General features: G+C 39.8%; 1 protein-coding gene across 4 annotated transcripts in view; it reads left to right on the forward strand.

Annotated features, from left to right (window-relative positions):
- Window positions 1-19,912, forward strand: part of EXOC2 (exocyst complex component 2) — a 227,262-nt gene that overhangs the window by 194,685 nt on the left and 12,665 nt on the right. For 3 of the 4 annotated variants that reach the window (XM_054253780.2, XM_078368461.1, XM_035295152.3), the window contains 2 exons: window positions 17,559-17,614; window positions 19,783-19,905. In XM_054253780.2, the coding sequence (XP_054109755.1) occupies window positions 17,559-17,614; window positions 19,783-19,905 (179 nt within the window). Of the gene's footprint in view, window positions 1-1,646; window positions 14,492-17,558; window positions 17,615-19,782; window positions 19,906-19,912 lie in introns of those variants that run through there. The other variant, XM_054253781.2, reaches the window with a different exon arrangement.

The following is a 19,912-nucleotide window of genomic DNA, read 5'->3' on the forward strand; positions in this document are numbered from 1 at the left end:
TTACCTTTATGAAGTCATGATGTGAGCATAATTTGAGGAGCTTCAGTGTAGGATTTTTTTTTTTAATATAGTTGCACTCTCTTTGGGGGAGTCTCTTCAAGTGGGTCCTGGGTCCTGATGGTACTGCCTCGCCGTGGGGTGCCGTGTTCCATGCTCTTGGTGGTTTCCTTGCCTCAGTAGAATCAGCCATTGGGAGGAATTTATCAAATATGAAATATGAACATCTTCCTCTCTTTTATTTCTTTCTACGCTGTATCTCTGTCCACCCTATCTACCCCTGGCTTTTTCTAACCCCGTAGCTCTTGTTCAGTCTCACCCCAAAGTTAGTTCTATAGGTGGATTGTCGCAGCAACAGTTAATACTTAGTGCCTCTCATATTCCAGCAGCACCATCACTTGCATTCAGAAGTCAGTGCCAGCTGGACCCACTCCTGCCACGCAGGTGAGAAAGACTGCCTCCCTGCCCTCTATAGTGGTCTCTCCATCAGTGAAGCATTGGGGAAGGTGTACATGTTTCTTCTGTCATATTCTGTATCTGTATCAGGAACTCTGAGAATTTCGACTTCTAAGGTGCTGTGGAAAGCATTAGGGATTTTTTCTCACTTTACCTGATTTTGTTTGTCTAATTACAGAGGGACTGTTTCCAAAACTCATGTACACACTTCACAACTGTGTGCCCTATGCTAAACAGATAGTAACAGATACTTGCATAGATGCTACTGTCTTGGCATCCTCTTCCCCCATCCCAACTATTTTATTTCCTGGTCTTGGCTACATTTGGCATGAATATTAGCCCTGAATGTGTTGTTTTTCTTAAATGGTTCAGTCTGAAGACTTCGTGGGGCATTGGAGGACTTGCCTTTCATTTGATCCTTTGGCTTCAGGCCTGCTCTGCAGAGCTGGGGAAGCCTCTGGTGTCTGCACACATGATGACAAAGCTCAGCCAGCTGTGCCACCCAGCTCTGCTGGGCTGGGGCGGCGGGTCCAGTGATAGAACAAGACAAGCTCTGTACATGGGAATATTGAAAGTTGACAACAAGCACTGCAGGTTGGATCATCTTCATGTACGTGTAGCCTAGCTGCCTTACCTCCCCTCCAATGCCACCCCAGAGCTAGGGCCTTAGTTCACAGTTAGAAATGCATATTCTCCTAGCATTAGAAAGAAAGCTGGCCTGCCAGAGCAAAACCACTTGATTAACTTTAATATCTTTGCACTCTGCAGTAAGTTGAGATTTAATGAAACACTTTTAGGATTGTCTTAGTATTTGTATGGGTGGAAGGCACTGGACTAGTGTGGGGTTATAGACAGTTCCAAATTATTCCTTTGAACTGGAAAACTGAAAAGTGTACTTTCCCAGTTATTTATAACATGCATCACAATAGACAGCTGAGGCTCAGATGATTTCCAAATGTTATAGTTGGACTCAGAAACTAAGTCACCATATGCTTTGGTAGTTTAGTCGCTGGTTAACGGAATCTGAGGGATTAAATCACAATGGTGAACCTAAGGACAGACATGTTTTCTAAAAGAAACCCCTGGAAGCCACTTGTGCCTACTGCAGACACCCACTGGCTCTGTTTGTCTCTCCTTTGTTATAGGAAATCGTTGTATAATTACAGTCATTCTTAATCCTTGCTCCCTCCCAGGACTGCGATGTGCCCTGTCACCCCAGCACCCTGGAGTCACACTGGCTGCATTCAGCCCTGAACCTGCTGTCTGTGCTCAGGGCATCAAAGCATTATGCCTCCAGCTGTGGTGCCAACATTCTAAGAATTGTAAGGAGAACAGCAGCGATGACAGGATAGAGGAGGAGAACAGAAGACTGTGTGGACAGGACGGAAAGATGTTTAAGAGATGAATTTTTTGGATATATTTTCATTTACCTCCAATGTCCACATTTCCTAACCTACCTTTCTGGTTTTGTTTGCTTGTTTGTTTTTAAATGGCTTTGTTTTTCTTTGTTTCTGGGGTAGGGTGAGGTGGAGTGAGGTGGAAGTAAGTTATAGTTCTTAATGGCCAACTTGGGGCAGGGGAAAAGTAATTCTTAGAGTGGAGCTGAAAAATGTGTATTCCAAGTGTTCTTGCTCTTACATCATAACAATGCTATAAATTGGTTTCTGGCATGATATTCAATAAAAGCCAGTACCTTCATAGTGTCATCAAAAGCAACATAATTCAAATGCCTTTATTGTGGCTAGAACTGAAAGAAAAGTTTTGAGAACTGTTCATTTAGAATGAAGCCACCAGTACCTAATGTATTCTTTTAAGCTGTTTGCATGTACTGATCTGGTCACTGGCTTCTGGAACTTCATTGAGAACACCTTCAAGGACTCCTCTGCCCTCAGAGGGCCCTGCCTCCCTCTCTCCCTTCCGACTCTGCCCTGCTCCCCTCCTCCTGACACATCACAGGGCCTGACCCAGGGTGCCTGCTGGTTCTCTGTCCTTTGGGCTCCTCCCCCACACATCTGCCTGTGGTGTGTGCACCTCCCCTGGCCTCTGTGTCCCTTGGGCTTCTCCCACAGATGTCTTTCCCAGGTGTGACCCCCTTGGGCTCCCTGGAGCCCCTGGAGCAGCTGTGTCTTCACAGCCCTCACCTTGCAGCTCCTAAGAAAACCTCCCATGCACATCAGCGGCTCAGAACCATGTGCTTGGGACATGGGAAAGTGGGAGCAGCACATGGATTTACTCATTTTAGTAGAAAATGAACATCTGATAGAATTTGTTAAGAAAGTTAAACCACAGAGCAACTCTGTATGTTTCCTGTTTTCTACTTTGAGGTCGGAAATGCCATCTCTGTGACTTTCTCCCAAAACCAGGATAGAGCCTCAGAGATAAAAGGCACTTGGTAAATACCGGGTAATCATGTCCAATTTTCCTAACCATCTTTTCTTGGTAAGCAGCAAAAACTAACCCTAAAATACTTATAGAGCAGCTTAATAGTAATAAATAGTTACTATTTATTCTAAACCTTCAAGGTGGAAAACTTTCGAGTGTTTATTGAAAATGTCTTGAACATTTTCTAAGAGACCACAGTAAAGGGGTAGTTGCTTATCAGCCTGAAAGAGGCTGAGAAGACCTATCACACCCCTTTCTTTTACAGTTGAAGAAACTGAAGTCCAGATGAAATGTCATCTAAGGCCATCAAGAAGCATTTGGTTGACAAAACTGGGACTTCTGCCTCTGCCTCCTATCACTTTACAAAAATATGTTATTTTTTCAGCAAGCTAATCAATGTGTTTAAACTCTACATTGTATAAACAGTCTAAAAATAGTACAATTAGCATAAAAAACTCAGTTTGTGGCTAGATTTTTAAGTGTGTAGAGCAAGAGACATCAACAAAGCAGTTTATGTCTATGGGAGCAAATTAAAGACTGTTGTTAAAATCTTTATGTTGTAGAGGATATTTACTTGGGACATGGATTTTTTTTTAGATCAATTTACTTTAATTTTCTCGTAGTATCACATACTAATCAAAATGTTTGAGTGACAACCAGAGTAAATTCAAAAATTTATCTGAAAGCGCATTTTTCTTTTTTTGAAATTGCTATCATTTCTGCTTGCAAATGGTGTGAGTCTGTGATTACAGTAATAAGGACTAAGAATTCTGCATAGAATGCATATCACTTTTAGCAAGTTTGTATATTGAAGGAATTTAATAAGAGGTTTTACAGAATCACAAAAGCCACCTTCATGGGCTTTACATATGATGGATATGAAAGAAACTAATATTCTTATACTCTATGGTTGGGTTGTATTAATGAAAAGAAAAATTGGTGGGTATGCTTAGACTTTTGTTTCTTCTGATTTTCCTTCTTGATTTGTGCTGTGACTTCTTTGTCATATTCTGCTAAGGAAAACAGGTTCGGCAGCTCCTTTTTGCTTCCCTGGAGTGGGCTGCTTATGGACTCGTGCGCTGTGTGCAGCAGCACTGCACATAAACTGTAAGTGACCATGCGGTGTTCTTGGTGGGGTGTTAGCTCTAGCTTTTCCCCGCAGGGACTGCAGTGCACCCTGAAGATACCACAGGTGCAGTGAGCCAGCTCCATTCCAGGCTGTCACCCAAGAGCATGAGTGTTTATGCCCACCAAAAGACAGGAGCAGCTGTATTCATAACAGCTCTGTTGGAAATACCTGAAAATGGGAACTGGGAAACACAGGGTTGCAGAGTTGGCCTATTTGGTGGTGTTTAAGCATGCGGTGTTGAAAATAAAATGCCAGGCGGCATTTTGCTTTGGTTCATTTTGAAAACCTGATGGATTTATTCAGGTATTTCATTCCGTCCATTTTCAAATTAAAATATTTTATAGTTTAATCATTGTGTCTACATACATTCTTGTATTTTATCTTCACACAGGGGTTAGATGCTTTTTTCCCCATGTAGCAAATTTTTTAAATTTGAAGAATCAGGAAAGGCTATGTAACTTGCTCCAATAAGAGAACTAGGCCCAACTTTTCATCTCCAGTTGTAACTTTTATCACTCTTACCAAGAAACATTCATAGCATACCAGGCATGGGTCAGACTACAGGACTAACAATATGGTGTCATTTTGTTTATCTTCATATTTGCAAATATGGTAGACCCTTGTACAACAGAGAGTTGGGTTGCCAACCTTCTGCACAGTCTAAAATCTTTGTTTAACTTTTGACACCCCCAGAATTTGACTATGAATAGCCTGCTGTTGCCCAGATAACTTACTAATAACACAGTCTGTCAACATGTGTTTTATGTATATACTATATTCTGTATTAAGGTAAGCTAGAGAAAAGAAAATGCTATTAAGGAAATCATAAGAAAGGAAAATATATTGACTCCTCATGAAGTGGAAGTGGATCATCATAAAGGTCTTTATCCTTGTCGTCTTTACATTGAGTAGGCTGAAGAGGAGGAGGAGGAGGATTGGGGTTGGTTTTGCTGTGTCAGGGGCAGCAGAGGCTCAAGAAAACCCACATATGGGTGGACCCATGCAGTTCAAACTCCTGTTGTTCATGGGCCAACTGGAATTGAGTTTGCAAAGTACTGTGGGCCTCAGTCTCAGGTGCCTTTAACAGAGCTGAGAAGGGGCTCAAGGACCCAAGGACCATGATCTGGTGGCCCTCTCCTGCTGACAGGTGGACAGTAGCTTAACCCAAAGGAGAAGGCAGTGTGTGCATATGCTCCTTGACCTTCTGACCAACACTGACCCATGAGGGAGAGTTTCCAAGTACGGCAAAGTTATTAACAAATGATAAAGATACCAAGAAGAGTAAAGGGGTTGCCCTTATTTTTGGATAAAGGATCTGCACAACAATGTACCAGGCACTAAGCAACAAATTTGGTGGAGTGATGAAAGTAAGTACTGATACTGAAGATGGAAGAACAGCGGAGTAATTGCTAATAAAATCTCTAGAGAAATAATAAGCAATGTGGAATTCAATATTTGAATGAGATTTTCTTATAAAGAGAGAAAGAAACAAAATCCTGTCTATGAAATGAGGCACTGTTCCTGCCCTTGCCTCTCTGAGCCTGTGTGCCTCGATGGTGGCATCCTCTGAGCACACTCTAAGCTGGCATTGCAGCTTTAAAAATGCAGGCTCCTGCAGGCAGGCAGCTTGCCCAGCTCGGGTGGGGTTCAATCCAGACACTCCCATTTAGCCCTGTTCTCTTGGCCTCACCTTCAGTGTCATCAGTCCTAACAGGGTGCAAACCCAGTGCTTTGTGGTTTTAGTCATCTAAACAAATGTGTGGCATGTTCAAAAATTAGTCTTCTTAAAGATGTAAATTTCTACCTAGATTTCTTTTTTCTTTCTTTGTGAGAAAGCTTTTAATGACAAGTTCAATTTTTTTTTATTGTGCTTTAGATTCTGGGGTACATGTGCAGATCATGCAGGATTGTTGCATAGGTACATACATGGCAAGGTTGTTTGTTGCCACCATCTCCCCATCACCTATACCTGACATTTCTCCCCACGTTATTCCTCCCCCACCCTCCCTCCCACTAACCCTCCCATAGCCCCCACAATGGACCCTGGTGTGTGATGCTCCCCTCTTTGCGTCCAAGTGTTATCATTGTTCAACACCTGCCTATGAGTGAGAACATGCAGTGTTTGATTTTCTGTTCTTGTGTCAGTTTGCTGAGAATAATGGTTTCCAGGTTCATCAGTGTTTCTACAAAGAACACAAACTCAACGTTTTTTATGGCTGCATAGTATTCTATGGTGTATATGCGCCGCATTTTCTTTGTCCAGTCTATCATTGATGGGCATTTGGGTTGGTTCCAGGTCTTTGCTATTGTAAACAGTACCACAATGAACATGTGTGTGCATGTATCTTTATAGTAGAACAATTTATAGTCCTTTGGGTATATACCCAGTAATGGGATTGCTGGGTCAAATGGAATTTCTATTTCTCAATCCTTGAGGACTTGCCACACTGTCTTCCACAATGGTTGCACTAATTTGCACTCCCACCAACAGTATAAAAGTGTTCCTATTTCTCCACATCCTCTCTAGCATGTGTTGTCTCCAGATTTTTAATGATCGCCATTCTAACTGGCATGAGATGGTATCTCAATGTGGTTTTGATTTGCATCTCTCTAATGACCAGTGATGACGAGCATTTTTTTATATGTTTGTTGGCTTCATATATATCTTCTTTTGAAAAGTGTCTGTTTATATCCTTCACCCACTTTTGGATTTCTTACTATGTAAATGGTACTTTAAAATCCCAGTTGGCAATTGGCCTTTCATATTTTTTTCTGCCTTCCATTTTATTATGACTCAAAATTGTTTTTTGTTCTCTAAAATGAAGTTTCGCTCTTGTTGCCCAGGCTGGAATGTAATGGTGCAATCTCAGTTCACTGCAGCCTTCGCCTCCTGGGTTCAAGCGATTCTCCTATCTCAGCGTCCTGAGTAGCTGGGATTACAGGTGCCTGCTACTACGCCTGGCTAATTTTTGGTATTTTTAATAGAGACTGAGTTTCACCATGTTGGCCAGGCTGATCTTGAACTCCTGACCTCAGGTGATAAGCCCACCTCGGCCTCCCAAAGTGCTGATATTACAGGTGTGAGTCACCACACCTGGCTGACTCAAAATTTTTTTTAATTTCAAGATGTTTTCTTTGTGTAAGGTTTTATGACTATTCCTTCAATTGTATGTGGAACCCTGTATTAAGAATAGGGACTATCCCCTATTACTTCTTTCCTATGCTCCACAGTAATGATTGCAGTCAAAGGGATGCAGTGGGACGCTCAGCAACAGTCATGGTGCTGCCTGCATTATGCACCATCTCAACTGCTAGGCCATGGCAGGAGCCCTTCCCAGAATTCACTCCTTTAGTCACAGGGACCATGCAGCGAAATAAGGGGCCAGGACCCTAGCCTGCTTCCAGCCCTCTCATAGCATTCATTGGTTTTGATCTCAGCTCATTAAAATCTTTTTTAAAAAGCACCTTCTTGAAATTGTGAAAATCAAACAGTGAATCCAACCCTGTTTATGAAGAAGTAGGTCCAGAAGCAACACCTCACAGTATAAAATAAATTCATTCATCTGCACATGTAGGATGAATCCTATTCTCTTGTCACTTTCACTTTTCAAATTGAAGTTTCCTTGTAATGAAAAAAAAATTCTGACAGAAAACTAAATTGAAACAAATGGTTTAATTTGTCAGTTTATAGTAAGTTAATTTTCTACCTTTATGTCTAAAATTGAGTGTATCAAGTTTGTGAATTGTATTCTATGCTGAATGTATGATGTGTTCTGTAACATCTTATATTAGGATGGATAATTTATGGTCTGTTTTATACATCACACTTTAAATTTTGAAATGGGAGGGGAGAGCTTTTTTCCCCCTTGCTTATTTTGAGTCTTAAAAGCTGTTTCTCTATGAAGTTTATGAATCTAAACTCTTATGAATATGAAGCCTTTCTTACAGAAGGGAAAAAATAAGCCATGTAACCATTTCACTGTTATTTTCACTGTCAGCAATATTTTCTCTTTTCTCAAGGAAAGAATTTTCCTATTCAGATTGATCATATTGATCAATAGGAGATCCTATTGATGAAAGCAATGAAAAACAATATCCTGGGATAGAAAACAGAAAGCTGGAGAGGGTGAAGGTAACCATAGGGGTGCTACATAGGGAGAGTGTTCTTTCCTCAAATAGTCATTGGAAAAATCCACTGTATGGCAAAAGACATTAATCAATTTGGGAATGAGTGCACTAAAACCTGAAGAAGACCTGGAAATTAAAACTCTTTCTTTATTCCAACAAGAGCTGATTTTGCTGCAGAGTAGTTAGGACTTCCTCTCTGTTCTACTAATAATGATATAGTTTCTGGTTACCTTTTCTTTTAAAATTAGGCAGTAATTTCGATAATGTGTGTTCAGAGTATAATTGAATAGATAATTTACTTGAAAAAAAATACATCAAAGTTTTTTCATGTAGTGTTTCAGTTTGACAATAAAAAAAGTACATTGTGGGATATTTATAGTATTTTTCAATCTATTTTTACCAGCAGACTGGGAGTGATAACTGATTTGGGGCATACGGGTTAAAAACAGGAAATGTGGTTTATATAGTCGGTAGTGTCTCCAGAGTTTCCAGGGTTGATTTCGTATAGTATTGTCTGAAGAGTGTTATGTATCAAAACAACGTTAGGCTGAGTACCTTGAAATCCGCCTATGTTTACAGGAGCCGTCTTTCCAATTATGACAGGAAATGCTTCATGGAAAAGTTTGCATTCTTGATATGGGTTCAGATGGCATAGCAGTTGTTTTCTGTAATTACACCATGTTCTTCCTCTCTTAACACTTTTCAGATGCTCTTTATACCGTCAGCGTAGATCTTGTGTAACTTTGAGTAAATTTCCTTTGATTTTTGTATTTTGCTTAAAATTTTATTTATTTTCATGAAAAGTTTTGTCAAATAGCTGTTTAAGAATGTTTTAAAATAGACTATCATAGCTAAGGAGGAGCATATATTAGGGATATTATCAATTATAGTAATCAAAGAATCCAAGTTAAGAGAATAAAAAGGCATGAAGAAATAGGAATATTATTTTGTGTGGCCTTTTGCATGCTAGGTTGGCAGAATCCATGAAAAGTGCATAGCTTGAATACCTTTCCACTCAGCAATTCTAGTGGAGGAGGCCTGTGCGTAGTAGGGCATATGCGAAATCTCTGCACCTTCTGCTCAGTTTTACTAAATTCTTACATAAACTGTTCTATTAGAATGCCAGAATCTATGTTCATTGCATTATTTATGGTAGTAAATAAAAGGCAACCTAAGTGTTCCATAGTGGGAGAATGGTCAAATAGATGATGATACATCCATGCTAGAATACTAAGCAGCCATTGAAAATTAGAAGGTAGATACATATGCATTGAAGATTAAAAAATGAGTCAAAGACCTTAACAGACAGCTTACCAAGGTAAATATGCAGATGGAAAATAAGCATATGAAAAGATGTTCAACAGTGTGTGTGACATTACGGAATTGAAAATTAAAACACTGCATGCCTATTAAAATGGCCAAATCCAGAACATGGAAAACACAAAATGCTGGTGAAAATGTGGAGCACCGGGATCTCTCCTTCATTGCTGGTGGGACTGCAGAATTACCCAGCCACTTTGGAAGACAGTTTGGCAGTCTCTTTTGAAACTAAACATCCTCTTACCATATAATCCATGAATGGCACTATTCAGCATTTAGCGAAAGGAGTGGAAAAGTTGCCATCCACGCAAAAACCTGCACACCAATGCTCCTAGCAGTCTTATTCATAATTGTCAAAACTTGGAAGCAACCAAGTAATCCTTCGGTAAGTGAATGTTATGGTCCATCTGGAAAATGAATATTACTCAGCACTAAGATGAAATGAGCAAGATGTGGAAGGAACCTTAAATGCTTATTACTAAGTGAAATAAAATAAACTGAAAAGGATTCATATTATGTGATTCTAACTATATGATATTCTGGAAGAGGAGACACTGAAGACAGGAAAAGATCAGTGGTTGTCAGGTTATTGGGGAAGGAGGGAGCACAGAAGATTTTTAGGGCACTGAAACTACTCTGTGCGTTACTATAATGGTTGGTACCTGTCATTATACATTTGTCCAAACCCATAACATGAACACCACCAAAAGTGACCCCGAATGTAAATTGTGGACTTTGGGTAATAATGACACATACCAGTGTAGGTCCATCAACTATAACAGATGCACCACTCTGGTGGGGGTGTTGACAGTCAGGGAGGCCTGTGCGTATGTGGTAGGGCAGGTGGGGGGCATATGCGAAATCTCTGCACCTTCTGCTCAGTTTTGCTGTGAACCTAAAACTGCTCTAAAAAGTAAAGTCAACTAAAAATTGTTACCGATTACAGAATGAGATTTAGCAAGTTTCAAGAAGAGAATGTGTAACATCTCATTTTTTAGGAAAAAATTATATTCATAGGAAAAGATCTGGAAGAACATACACTAACCTGTCAATAGTGGTTATTCTTGAGAAGGATGAAAGAGGATTTATTGGGCTTTTATTATTACAGAATAATAATAAACTGTGTTTCTTTACAATGAGCACTTGATTACTTAATTTTCTAAATAAAAAATTAAAGACTTGGTCAGTCCAAAATGTTCAATATTTTATTTTTTAATGTGGACCTTCTCTATTGAGGTTTCACCAAATTATTAAGAAGAAGAAGAATCCTGTCTGCCTGCAGAACACTTTTTATTTTACAAAACATTTTCCTATACCCTAAAGAAAATAAAAAGCTTAAATTAACTGATTCTAAGATTTAAATCCAGGTCATTCCAATACACAGCTGTACATTATCTGTTATCAGTTATTGCTAGGCACTTTCTTGAGATGAGCACTAAAGGAACACTAGCATCTACATGTAAAAAACATCATTTTTTCGTAAATGACACTGAGGATTCTCATCAAGCAGAAGCTCTCTCTTTGCCATGTGAGCTTTATCGTTTGCCTGAACAATTGTATTTCATGCAGTTGCTTTCTTGCACTATTTAAAGACAATGTAAGGTTCTTCTGTCCCATGTGCAAGATGATCATTTGTTGTATTCAGCCTGGTGTGTCCCTACTAGAGTGCAAGCCCTGTGAGTCGAGGGGCTACGTGTGTGTGTACGTGTGCGCATGTGTGTAGTCACAGCGATATCCCCAGTTCCTGGAATAGTGTCCCACATGTAATACTAATGGACACTCGGTATTTTTAATAGTGTGCCTGTTTGCCTGTTCCAAAATCAAGTGACCTCCTTATATGATTAAAAGAGGAAACTGACAAATATACCAAGAAAGAAGGCTGCCCTTCTATTTTGATGCATGAAAACAAGATGTTCATTGTTGGAGAAGATGCTGGGTTATACTAGCTGGTTTACAGGAAACAGCCTACAAGTTCTTGCTCAGTAGAGATGAGCCTTGTTTGCTCCATGGGGAATTTCCACACTGGGCTACTAGATTAATTGCTAAGTGGTAGTCTAGGTTGATACTGTGTGGGTGGGGACACTTTTTGTCAAATATCATGACACATTCTAATTTCATATTCAGACAGTGGAGGAGATGCATGTTGTAAATGCTTAGAAGCTGTTTCTCATTCCCTCACTTACATAACATGGAAAGTTGTGGGGGTTTATCGAAGGGAACCTTTTTAAAAACAATACTTATTACTGCACCATAATAATGTAGTCTTTAACTCCATTGAGCAAATCAGTTTGCCTTATTTTTCTTTGCACAGGTCCACATTGATGATCCCTTCCCTAATACTGTGTGCACCATAAATTTGGCATTGTATGGCCCACTATTTTTGGAGCACAAACTAAAGCTCAGGTTTCCTTACACACTTAAGTGTTCACTCTGTCCTAATACATCCAGGCATCTTCCTAATATCCAGCATTGGGGAACATTCAGCAAAGACTTAATGGCATTATTTGGAATAAGCCATGAGCTTAAGTATATTGCTGGAAAAATAAAGCATATATATTAAGCAAGCAAATAGATTAAGGCTTAGTAATATTCTGTACTACTGTACTTACTTTATCAAATTGTATTTTTCAAATGGATCCTGATGCTTAATCTCAAAAGGACTGTCTTTGTTTTCCAAAATCCTATGAGAAGCGAGAGACTATGTTTTCCCAACGAATACCTTCTTCTCACATATACTGTTGCCTTTTTAGTAGATGACTTAGGTGTCTTCTGACTTGAGCATTGTAGAATTCTACATATATTTAGGTTTTTCTCTGATGTATTTATACCCGCATTCACTTATCAACTGTGTAAGTCTTTAGGACTTAGTAGTGAGCAAGGCAGACATGGTCTTTGTCTTCCTTTGTTTGTCATTCATGGATATGAACATCTGTGTACTATCTATGTGCCAACCTCTGTGATGGGAGCTGAGGCTACAATGAGGAGAATGGCAGATCATCCCTGTGCTGTGGAGTGTACAGTCCAGTAGGGGAGACAGTTGTTAATTGAATGATGACACAGATAACTGCAGAGCTTGCAGAGCTGTCCCAGTTGGAACAGGGACAAACAGTGCCAGAGAGGACAAGGTTGGTCAAGGCAGTACCTAGGAATGCAGAATGGGGTGGGGAGGGGATGTCCTAACACCTCCCATTTGTTGACTGCCTGCTCTCTGGCGGATGTCTCCCTAACCTCTTAAAAACATTATTCCACTTAATAAGTGTTGTCTCTGTTTTATAAAGGAGAAAGCTGCAAGTCAGAGCAGTTCAGAAACTTGACCTGGGTGACTGCTCAATAAGTAACATGAGTGTCTGAGGCCCAGTCTAATTCTGCCTCTGTCCCCGGTCTCTTCACGCAGGCCATGGCTCAGACGTCACCACAGGAACCAAGTCTTCCCCAGCCACCACTGGCATTTGACATTCAGCCCTACTCAACACCAGTACAAAATATGGCAAAAGAGTTGAATTAAAATTCTAACTTCCAGGACTTTGTCTGAAATCAGCGAAATGAGAGTACTGTCAACGACAAATGTTTTCCGTTCCAGCAGATCACAGCCATATTTCATGTGTTTTTTTGCTGTTGTTGTGTTCCAATATGCAAACTTAACTATTACGCCATTTCTTGTAACCACTCAAAGGAATTAATGTACAACTAGGATTTGCAGCAGCTAAATGACAGTCATGGCAGGACCATTGTCCAAACTTATATACTGGTGTTTCAGAAAGAGAAATTAGCATGATTTTCCTAGTCATTATGCTTTTTAGTCAACTGTTATGTCTTTAATTTTAAAATAACACCTGAAATATGTGAACTACTTTAGAATTGACAGGATGCTCCTCCTCACTAAAATGTCAGCTCTCTTAGGGTACAGGGTCCTGTCTGTTTTGCTCACTTTCTTATATCACCACCTGGTGGTGCCTGGCACGTGATAGATGCACAGCACGTGTTGGAAGAATGAGGGAATTGCACACATGTGACATTTTCATAACAGCTTTGTTAGCAAAACGGATCTCATGATCTTTTCGCAGAGTAGGCAGTTGTCTGAAAGGTAAGCTGAGTTGCAGGTCACACGATTGGCATATAGATTAGCCAGAAAATTCCATCTGAAGTGTTCCTCCTGTCATATCAATAAACTTGAAAGGAATTATCAACTACTAACATTAATAATAGTGAAAGGGGAATAACATTCAGTGGGACAGGAACATACACCACCAAAATGAATTGCAGTGTGGTCCCTCTGTCACCATCACAGGCCTTGTGAAAAAAGTTCCATCACCAAAACTCAGATTCTGGGCCTGCCCCAGGAGCCAGAATGGAAGTCCTTTAAAACTCATCCCACACCCACATATTGTTTTGCCACCACTGTGAGGCTTCAGCTGCTTCCATAGATGCACGCACAGCCCCTCTCTGAATGGCCTCTGCCTTACCTTCACCATCTAATCTCCCATTGAAAGAAGAGACTGCAAGGCCACGGCCTCTGCCTGGTCTGGGTCTCCTCTCAGCGTTTGGATGTCCATGCCTTTGCCCTGGCTCCCAGCACCACCCTCTTCCCAGTCAGGAAAGCACATGGCTGTTGCTTGCCAGTGGTGTTGACCGTCAGAGCTGCATGGAATCAGCAAGCCAGGCCACCCCAGCGCCTGTCCCAACACTGGCTTTTTTGGGCACAGGTGTTTGAAAGAGCTAACATCCTCCCACAGACAGATTTTGGATAACATTTGAAAAGAGACAACAAGTGATTGGAAGTGAGCACTTTACGGAAGTAAAAGTCTTGCTTGGACGCAAGAGCCCGTGGAACAGGCTGGGGAGGACGACGAGGGTGTGGTGTGCTGCTCAACTGGTCTCCCTAGGCCAATACCCAACTGTGGCCAGAGTGAAGAGAGAAAGGAAGTGAAATTCTGAATGGAGAAGACCACAGAGATCTTACTGGTTTCCCAGACACGGACACCGTCTAGCATCTGCAGCAGGCCCTTTGCCCTTTCTCCGTTCCTATCCAGATACTATCCTTTAACTATTTAAGGACTTCACAAAATAAATATAGCAACCAAACATTTAACAAGTTGTTTTAAATTGGAGTACAATTTTTTTTCTTATGGTTTTTGTGGGTTCATAGTAGGTGTATACATTTACTTAAACAGGCTTGCAAATGCATAATAATCACATCAGGGGTAAATGGGACAGATTTTTTTAAATTGTAAAATTCTTTCATGTGACCATCCTGCATATATTGGCAGGTCACACTTGTAATAACTAAGGTCTTACACATATTGAAGATTTATACCTGTTCTACTTGGAGCACTGTATGCCTGAGCACCTCTGCCCTGTGCCGAGTGGCATCCTCCATGTAGTAGGATCTCAATAAATTTATGTTAATTGAGTGTATGAGAACTTTTAGCCATTGCCTTAGATTTAACAATTTCAGCCCAATAGGTAATTAAAAAAAAAAAAAAGTACTTGCTTCTGCATTTAACTCAGTGATTAGCTTTTTGGAGAGAGACAATGATTTATTTTTATATTAAAGTTTTTGTTACCAAAAATTGTAATACCAGCACAGGCACTTGGGAAGTTATGATAGCAGCTCACTGAGCTCCGCCTCACGCCCGCCCTTTCTGATGTGTCCAGTGGCATACGTCCCTTTGAACCTCACTAGCCTGACGTGTGGTTTGCATAGCGGCACCATTTCCTATCCATCCCAGGACCATACATTTTTCCCTTCTGTTTCCAGCATTACCAGTTATTTGTATAAAGCAGTTATTTGTTTTCTGTGTGTGTGTGTGTGAGGGGAAGGAAGGCAATTATTTCCATTTTTCCAATCAAAAAGATAGCACTAAAAAACACAACAGTTATTTCTTGTCCAAGGTTAAGCCTGTGAGCTCCTTATTATCCATGTGAAACCTGTGGTCAACCCAAAATAGGAAGCTTGCTTCCTTTTTTTTTTCCAAATTTTCTGTCCACAAAAATATGGTTCTTTTGGTTCAAAGTGCCCTGTGGCTTTATTCTTCCCATTCATAGCTTTGTCTTCAGAATTGCATTGAGTAATTTACACTTAATCTCTTTTATGGGCTGTCTTACTAGTAATGCTTAGGCTGGTGGGTTCTTGCCAGGAAGTGTTTATGCTGTTGGGGTCTGAGTGGGAGTTGAGTTTACAGCAGGGTGTCATTGAGCATCTGACACTGCCTTACTTTGCTCTAAGTGTAATTTTCTGGTTTTTAGTCAGCACTCTGGCCCCACCCTTCTCTTGTACATTGAGGAATTTCAAAAGTTAAAAACTACTCTCACGTTTCCAGTCATCCTTGCGCTGCAGTACATTGTGAAAGCCCCAGATCCTGACACTTGTTCTTGCAAGAGGGTTTACAGGACCCTGATTCTCACTGAGGGCAGAGGCTATGAGTTTTTTTTCAGTTCCTTAGAGGATCAAAAATAGAAGCCTAGTGCTTTGATTTTCACTAAGTTTGTATATTACCTGTGTGTCTATATGAGCTGGTCCTCCATGGCATGAGACTTAGAGACTCTAGACCTGAGTATGTTGATCACACATCCCTGCACCCTGCGCTGACACAGGGCAGGGCTGCTCAGAGGGTTTGAGCAAATCAGGCCAGGCCCCACTGCCCTGTCAGCAGCATGGGCAGTCTGGAGGATGCCTGAGGGTATGGCTTTGCTCCTGCAGGAAGAATGTTTCTCTGGTCTCCAGCCCAAGTTAGTTTATTTCACTTTCACTTACAATAGTCTCTTTCTGTTCTCTCCCATCTCCCAGATAAGACTTCTTACCTTGCAGTTATCCTTTTTCTCAGGAAGAATCCATTAATTTCTGGACTGTATTGCATTACTCTTTACTCAGCCATCTCAACAAAATAGACTTAATAACACCTGAACCTTCATATCTCATATTTATGTATATGAAATGAAATTGGCTTCTCAAAAGAAAAAGTGTGCTTATTTATATACCATAGTATGTGTCAGAATCAAAAACTAGTTTTATATTTAGAATATGCAAATGCTCGTTCAGAAAGTTAATTATAGTTCTTGGTCTCTGTCTCAACTTTAACAACTAACCAGTAGCATGGATGAAATTCTGGGAGAAGTTTTTCCTTAACATTGTTACTATAAACATCCATGCCTTTATAGCACAGAATTTTCCTTGTTCTATACAGAAGATATTTTTATGTGTGCAGTTCTAGAAGGCATTCTGGAATCTCTCACTCCAGGTGAAAAGAATTGTTTTGGAAGCGCAGTAACACAGTATTTTGTTTTTATGGTTTTTTTTTTCCTGCTAAATGATGATAGTGAAAGCTCTTAGTGAACCCTGCGAATGCCAGGACCTATGGCTGCATTATCCTCTTGAGTCCTCACGGCAGCCCCCCAAGGGTGGGACAATTATTATTCCCAAGTGATAAATAAGCAAACTGAGGCTCACAGCCTTCTTGCCAAAAGTCACAGCTGTAGGTGTCAAAACTGGGGTTTGGTCCCCAGTAGTCTCACCTCAGACTCCGCATTCTTAAATCCTGTTCATGCCTGCTTTTGAGGTTCAGTCAACCTGTACCTAAAATCTGATACTTTATATTGTCCAGCCTTTAACTTGCTTTGCAGAATCAAATTCAGTGTGGTTTTATAAGAATTTTCTCCTAAAAGTGATTCCTTAAGATGAAAATGGTCATTCTGCGCAATAACTTGATTTTTACTTTTGGCAATAAGATGCTGTAATTGATACATAATGTGTGTTTATAAGCATTGTTAAACACCTTCTGTATTTTGTCTGTTATACAGTGTGTGTGTGTTTTACAGTATATATTTTATATGTTTTATAGTGTGCGTGTGAAGAAATTGACAGACATTTTTAAATTTTCATTTGAAGCCGACTGAACACCAGTTAGAGAGCATAAACAGTGACAGAAATGAAAAACAATAGAAGAAAACTTCTAACTTCTTTTTTTTTTCCTTTTTGACTTGTATGGAAATACTCCTTTCACCATTTGGTTCTCAAAGGAAATAGTGGTGGTGTTACTTTCTGTTTCTCCTTAGAAAAACTCTAGGGCATGGGGTACAGCCTGCCAGCAGGGGAGGGGAGCTTGTGTTATTATTAATGCCTTCTTTCTCTCCTTCATCGTGATTTCAGGTGTCAGAAACTATTTAAAAGAAGCATTGGTGAATATAATTGCCGTGCATGCAGAGGTAAGCTATCATTAGATGTTCCTAAGAGATACAGATAACCGGAAAAAAAAAAGAAAGATGCCAATTTGAGTATTTTTATGGTGGTCTTTTTTTCCCTCATCATGTATCTTGGGTATAAATAAGATGCAGCTCAGCTCTTGCTGTCTCTCTCTCTCTCTCTCTCTCTCTCTCTCTCTCTCTCTCTGTGTGTGTGTGTGTGTGTGTGTGTGTGTGTGTGTGTGTGTTTAACTGTGAGTCTTTTTTGAAAGTGTATGTTTTATTTGATAATTAAAGCTAAACTCATTAATATTTGAAAGGTGAAAAGAAGATAGATTGCAAGGATGTTTATCCTTTAAAAAACAGTAAATCCCTATCTTGGAAAATGCATTGACCTCTTTTTAGCAAGTGTACAAATAAGCACTGGTATCTGATTCTTGTAGAGGGACTGGGACTCCAGAAAGGCAGGCACTGCTTAGAAAGAGACTTGGGGAAGGCCGATGCTGGAACAGATGCGTGGTTTCCTGTCCGTGGTTGACTTAGGGTCGTGCAGACAGTATTGCTGCTTCTGGTCCATGCGAAAACTTGCACTCACTTGACATGCTCTCATCTTAAGCTTCGTGTTAACATCCTCAGTGAACATCCTGGTTAGGAGGACTCTTCTGAGGAACATTTAAAGAAGAGACCAGAGTTACTGCCATGATCTATGACTACCTGTTTTCATTCAGTAATTTCAGGATTCATTACTCACTGCTTTGCCAACACTTTCAGGGTGGCTGTGGCTCACAGACCGATCGGGGGTCAGATAAAGTGGGGCAGAGCAAAGAGGCCACCATTTGGTCGTTTCCACTGTTGCTTGGGTGCCTCTTAGGCGGCAAGCATCTAAGAAGGGTGTTTTTAGGTTTATGCTGCCTGCTACATCCAAAAGTATCTGAGGCCATCAAGGTAAACTGAAAAAACATGATTAATTAAGACCGAAACCAAAATATGACCAGAGAAAACAAAGATAACACTACCTGGTTCCTAAATTTGGCTAAAAGTTTGAAGCACCAAGAACAGAAAGAACACTATAGTACATTAACAGTTTTCAGTTCTTAGTGAAAGAGAAACATATAAATTCAACTATAACAATAGAGTTTTGTATATGATTTAACTCAGGCAGGAATTTGCCACATAGCTCTTTTTATAATAAGCAATAATTTTAAAGTATATTCTTATCAAAATATAAAAGTTCTATTTTTGTTATGTTAGCTTCCTATAAAATTTGAGCCCAAAGTACAAATTTAGGTGCAGTCTGTACAAGCATTTCTGTGGTAGGCAGGCAGAACTCTGAGATCTGTGGAAATTGTGATGAAGCTGACTCATAGTGAGGCAGTTTTTATATGTCCATTATCAATTGCCATGGGATTATAATGACTGAAAGTAGAATTTCATTCATAATATTTACATTTGCTACATAATTTTAAATTGCCAAAAATTTTCCTGGACACTCAAGTTACCCGTTTGGGTTAATCCAAATGTTTAATGCTAATGGCTCTATCTGAAAAAAAGAAAACCTTAAAAAGAAAATATGACTTTTATAAAATCATATTTTATTTATAAATCAGGAGAGTCAAATGTTTCACTAAATCTCCAAAGACAGTAACTCTCAGTTTGAAAGTATCAAATTTCGAGGTTTGAAAATAATGTAAGTCAAATAAAAGGAAATACGTATTTAGTATAGTATTTGTAAAATGGGGGGGGCTTGTCGTCCAATACAGAATGGGGTACCTCATATGAAATGTTTGTCAGGGTTTAAGGAGAGTCTGACACTGTATTTTTTTTAATTGTGGTAAAATATTGACCCAGTATGTTTTTATTTTTCTGATTTCTTCTTTAGAGATGTTTCTTTTTGGGGAAAGGGGCAAGAGGAAAAAGAAGTGTACAAAACAGTATTTTGTCAACATCAGTAATGCCTTTCAAAATTATATCTGCCAATACTGTATTTTTAAGAGAGTTATGTTTTGTTAGTCAATAGAATTTAAATATAAGTCCATATCTTCCTTTCATTTATACTTTTGGTCTTTTAAAAATGACTTAGAAGTCCTGTGAATTTTGTTTTCTTTTGTTTTTGTTTTGAACGTTACTTTGTTTTTAACAAATTCAAGTCAAAAAAGCCCCACAAGGCAGTATTTCTTCCTATTTGAAACCAGGTGTTCACTGTTTCCAAAGAACTGGTCCCTCGGGTACTATCCAAGGTGATAGAAGCAGTTTCTGAAGAGCTCAGTCGACTGATGCAGTGTGTTTCATCTTTCAGCAAAAATGGAGCTTTGCAGGTAACAA

This window comes from Callithrix jacchus, chromosome 4, assembly GCF_049354715.1.
Source record: "Callithrix jacchus isolate 240 chromosome 4, calJac240_pri, whole genome shotgun sequence".
Taxonomy (NCBI): domain Eukaryota; kingdom Metazoa; phylum Chordata; class Mammalia; order Primates; family Cebidae; genus Callithrix; species Callithrix jacchus.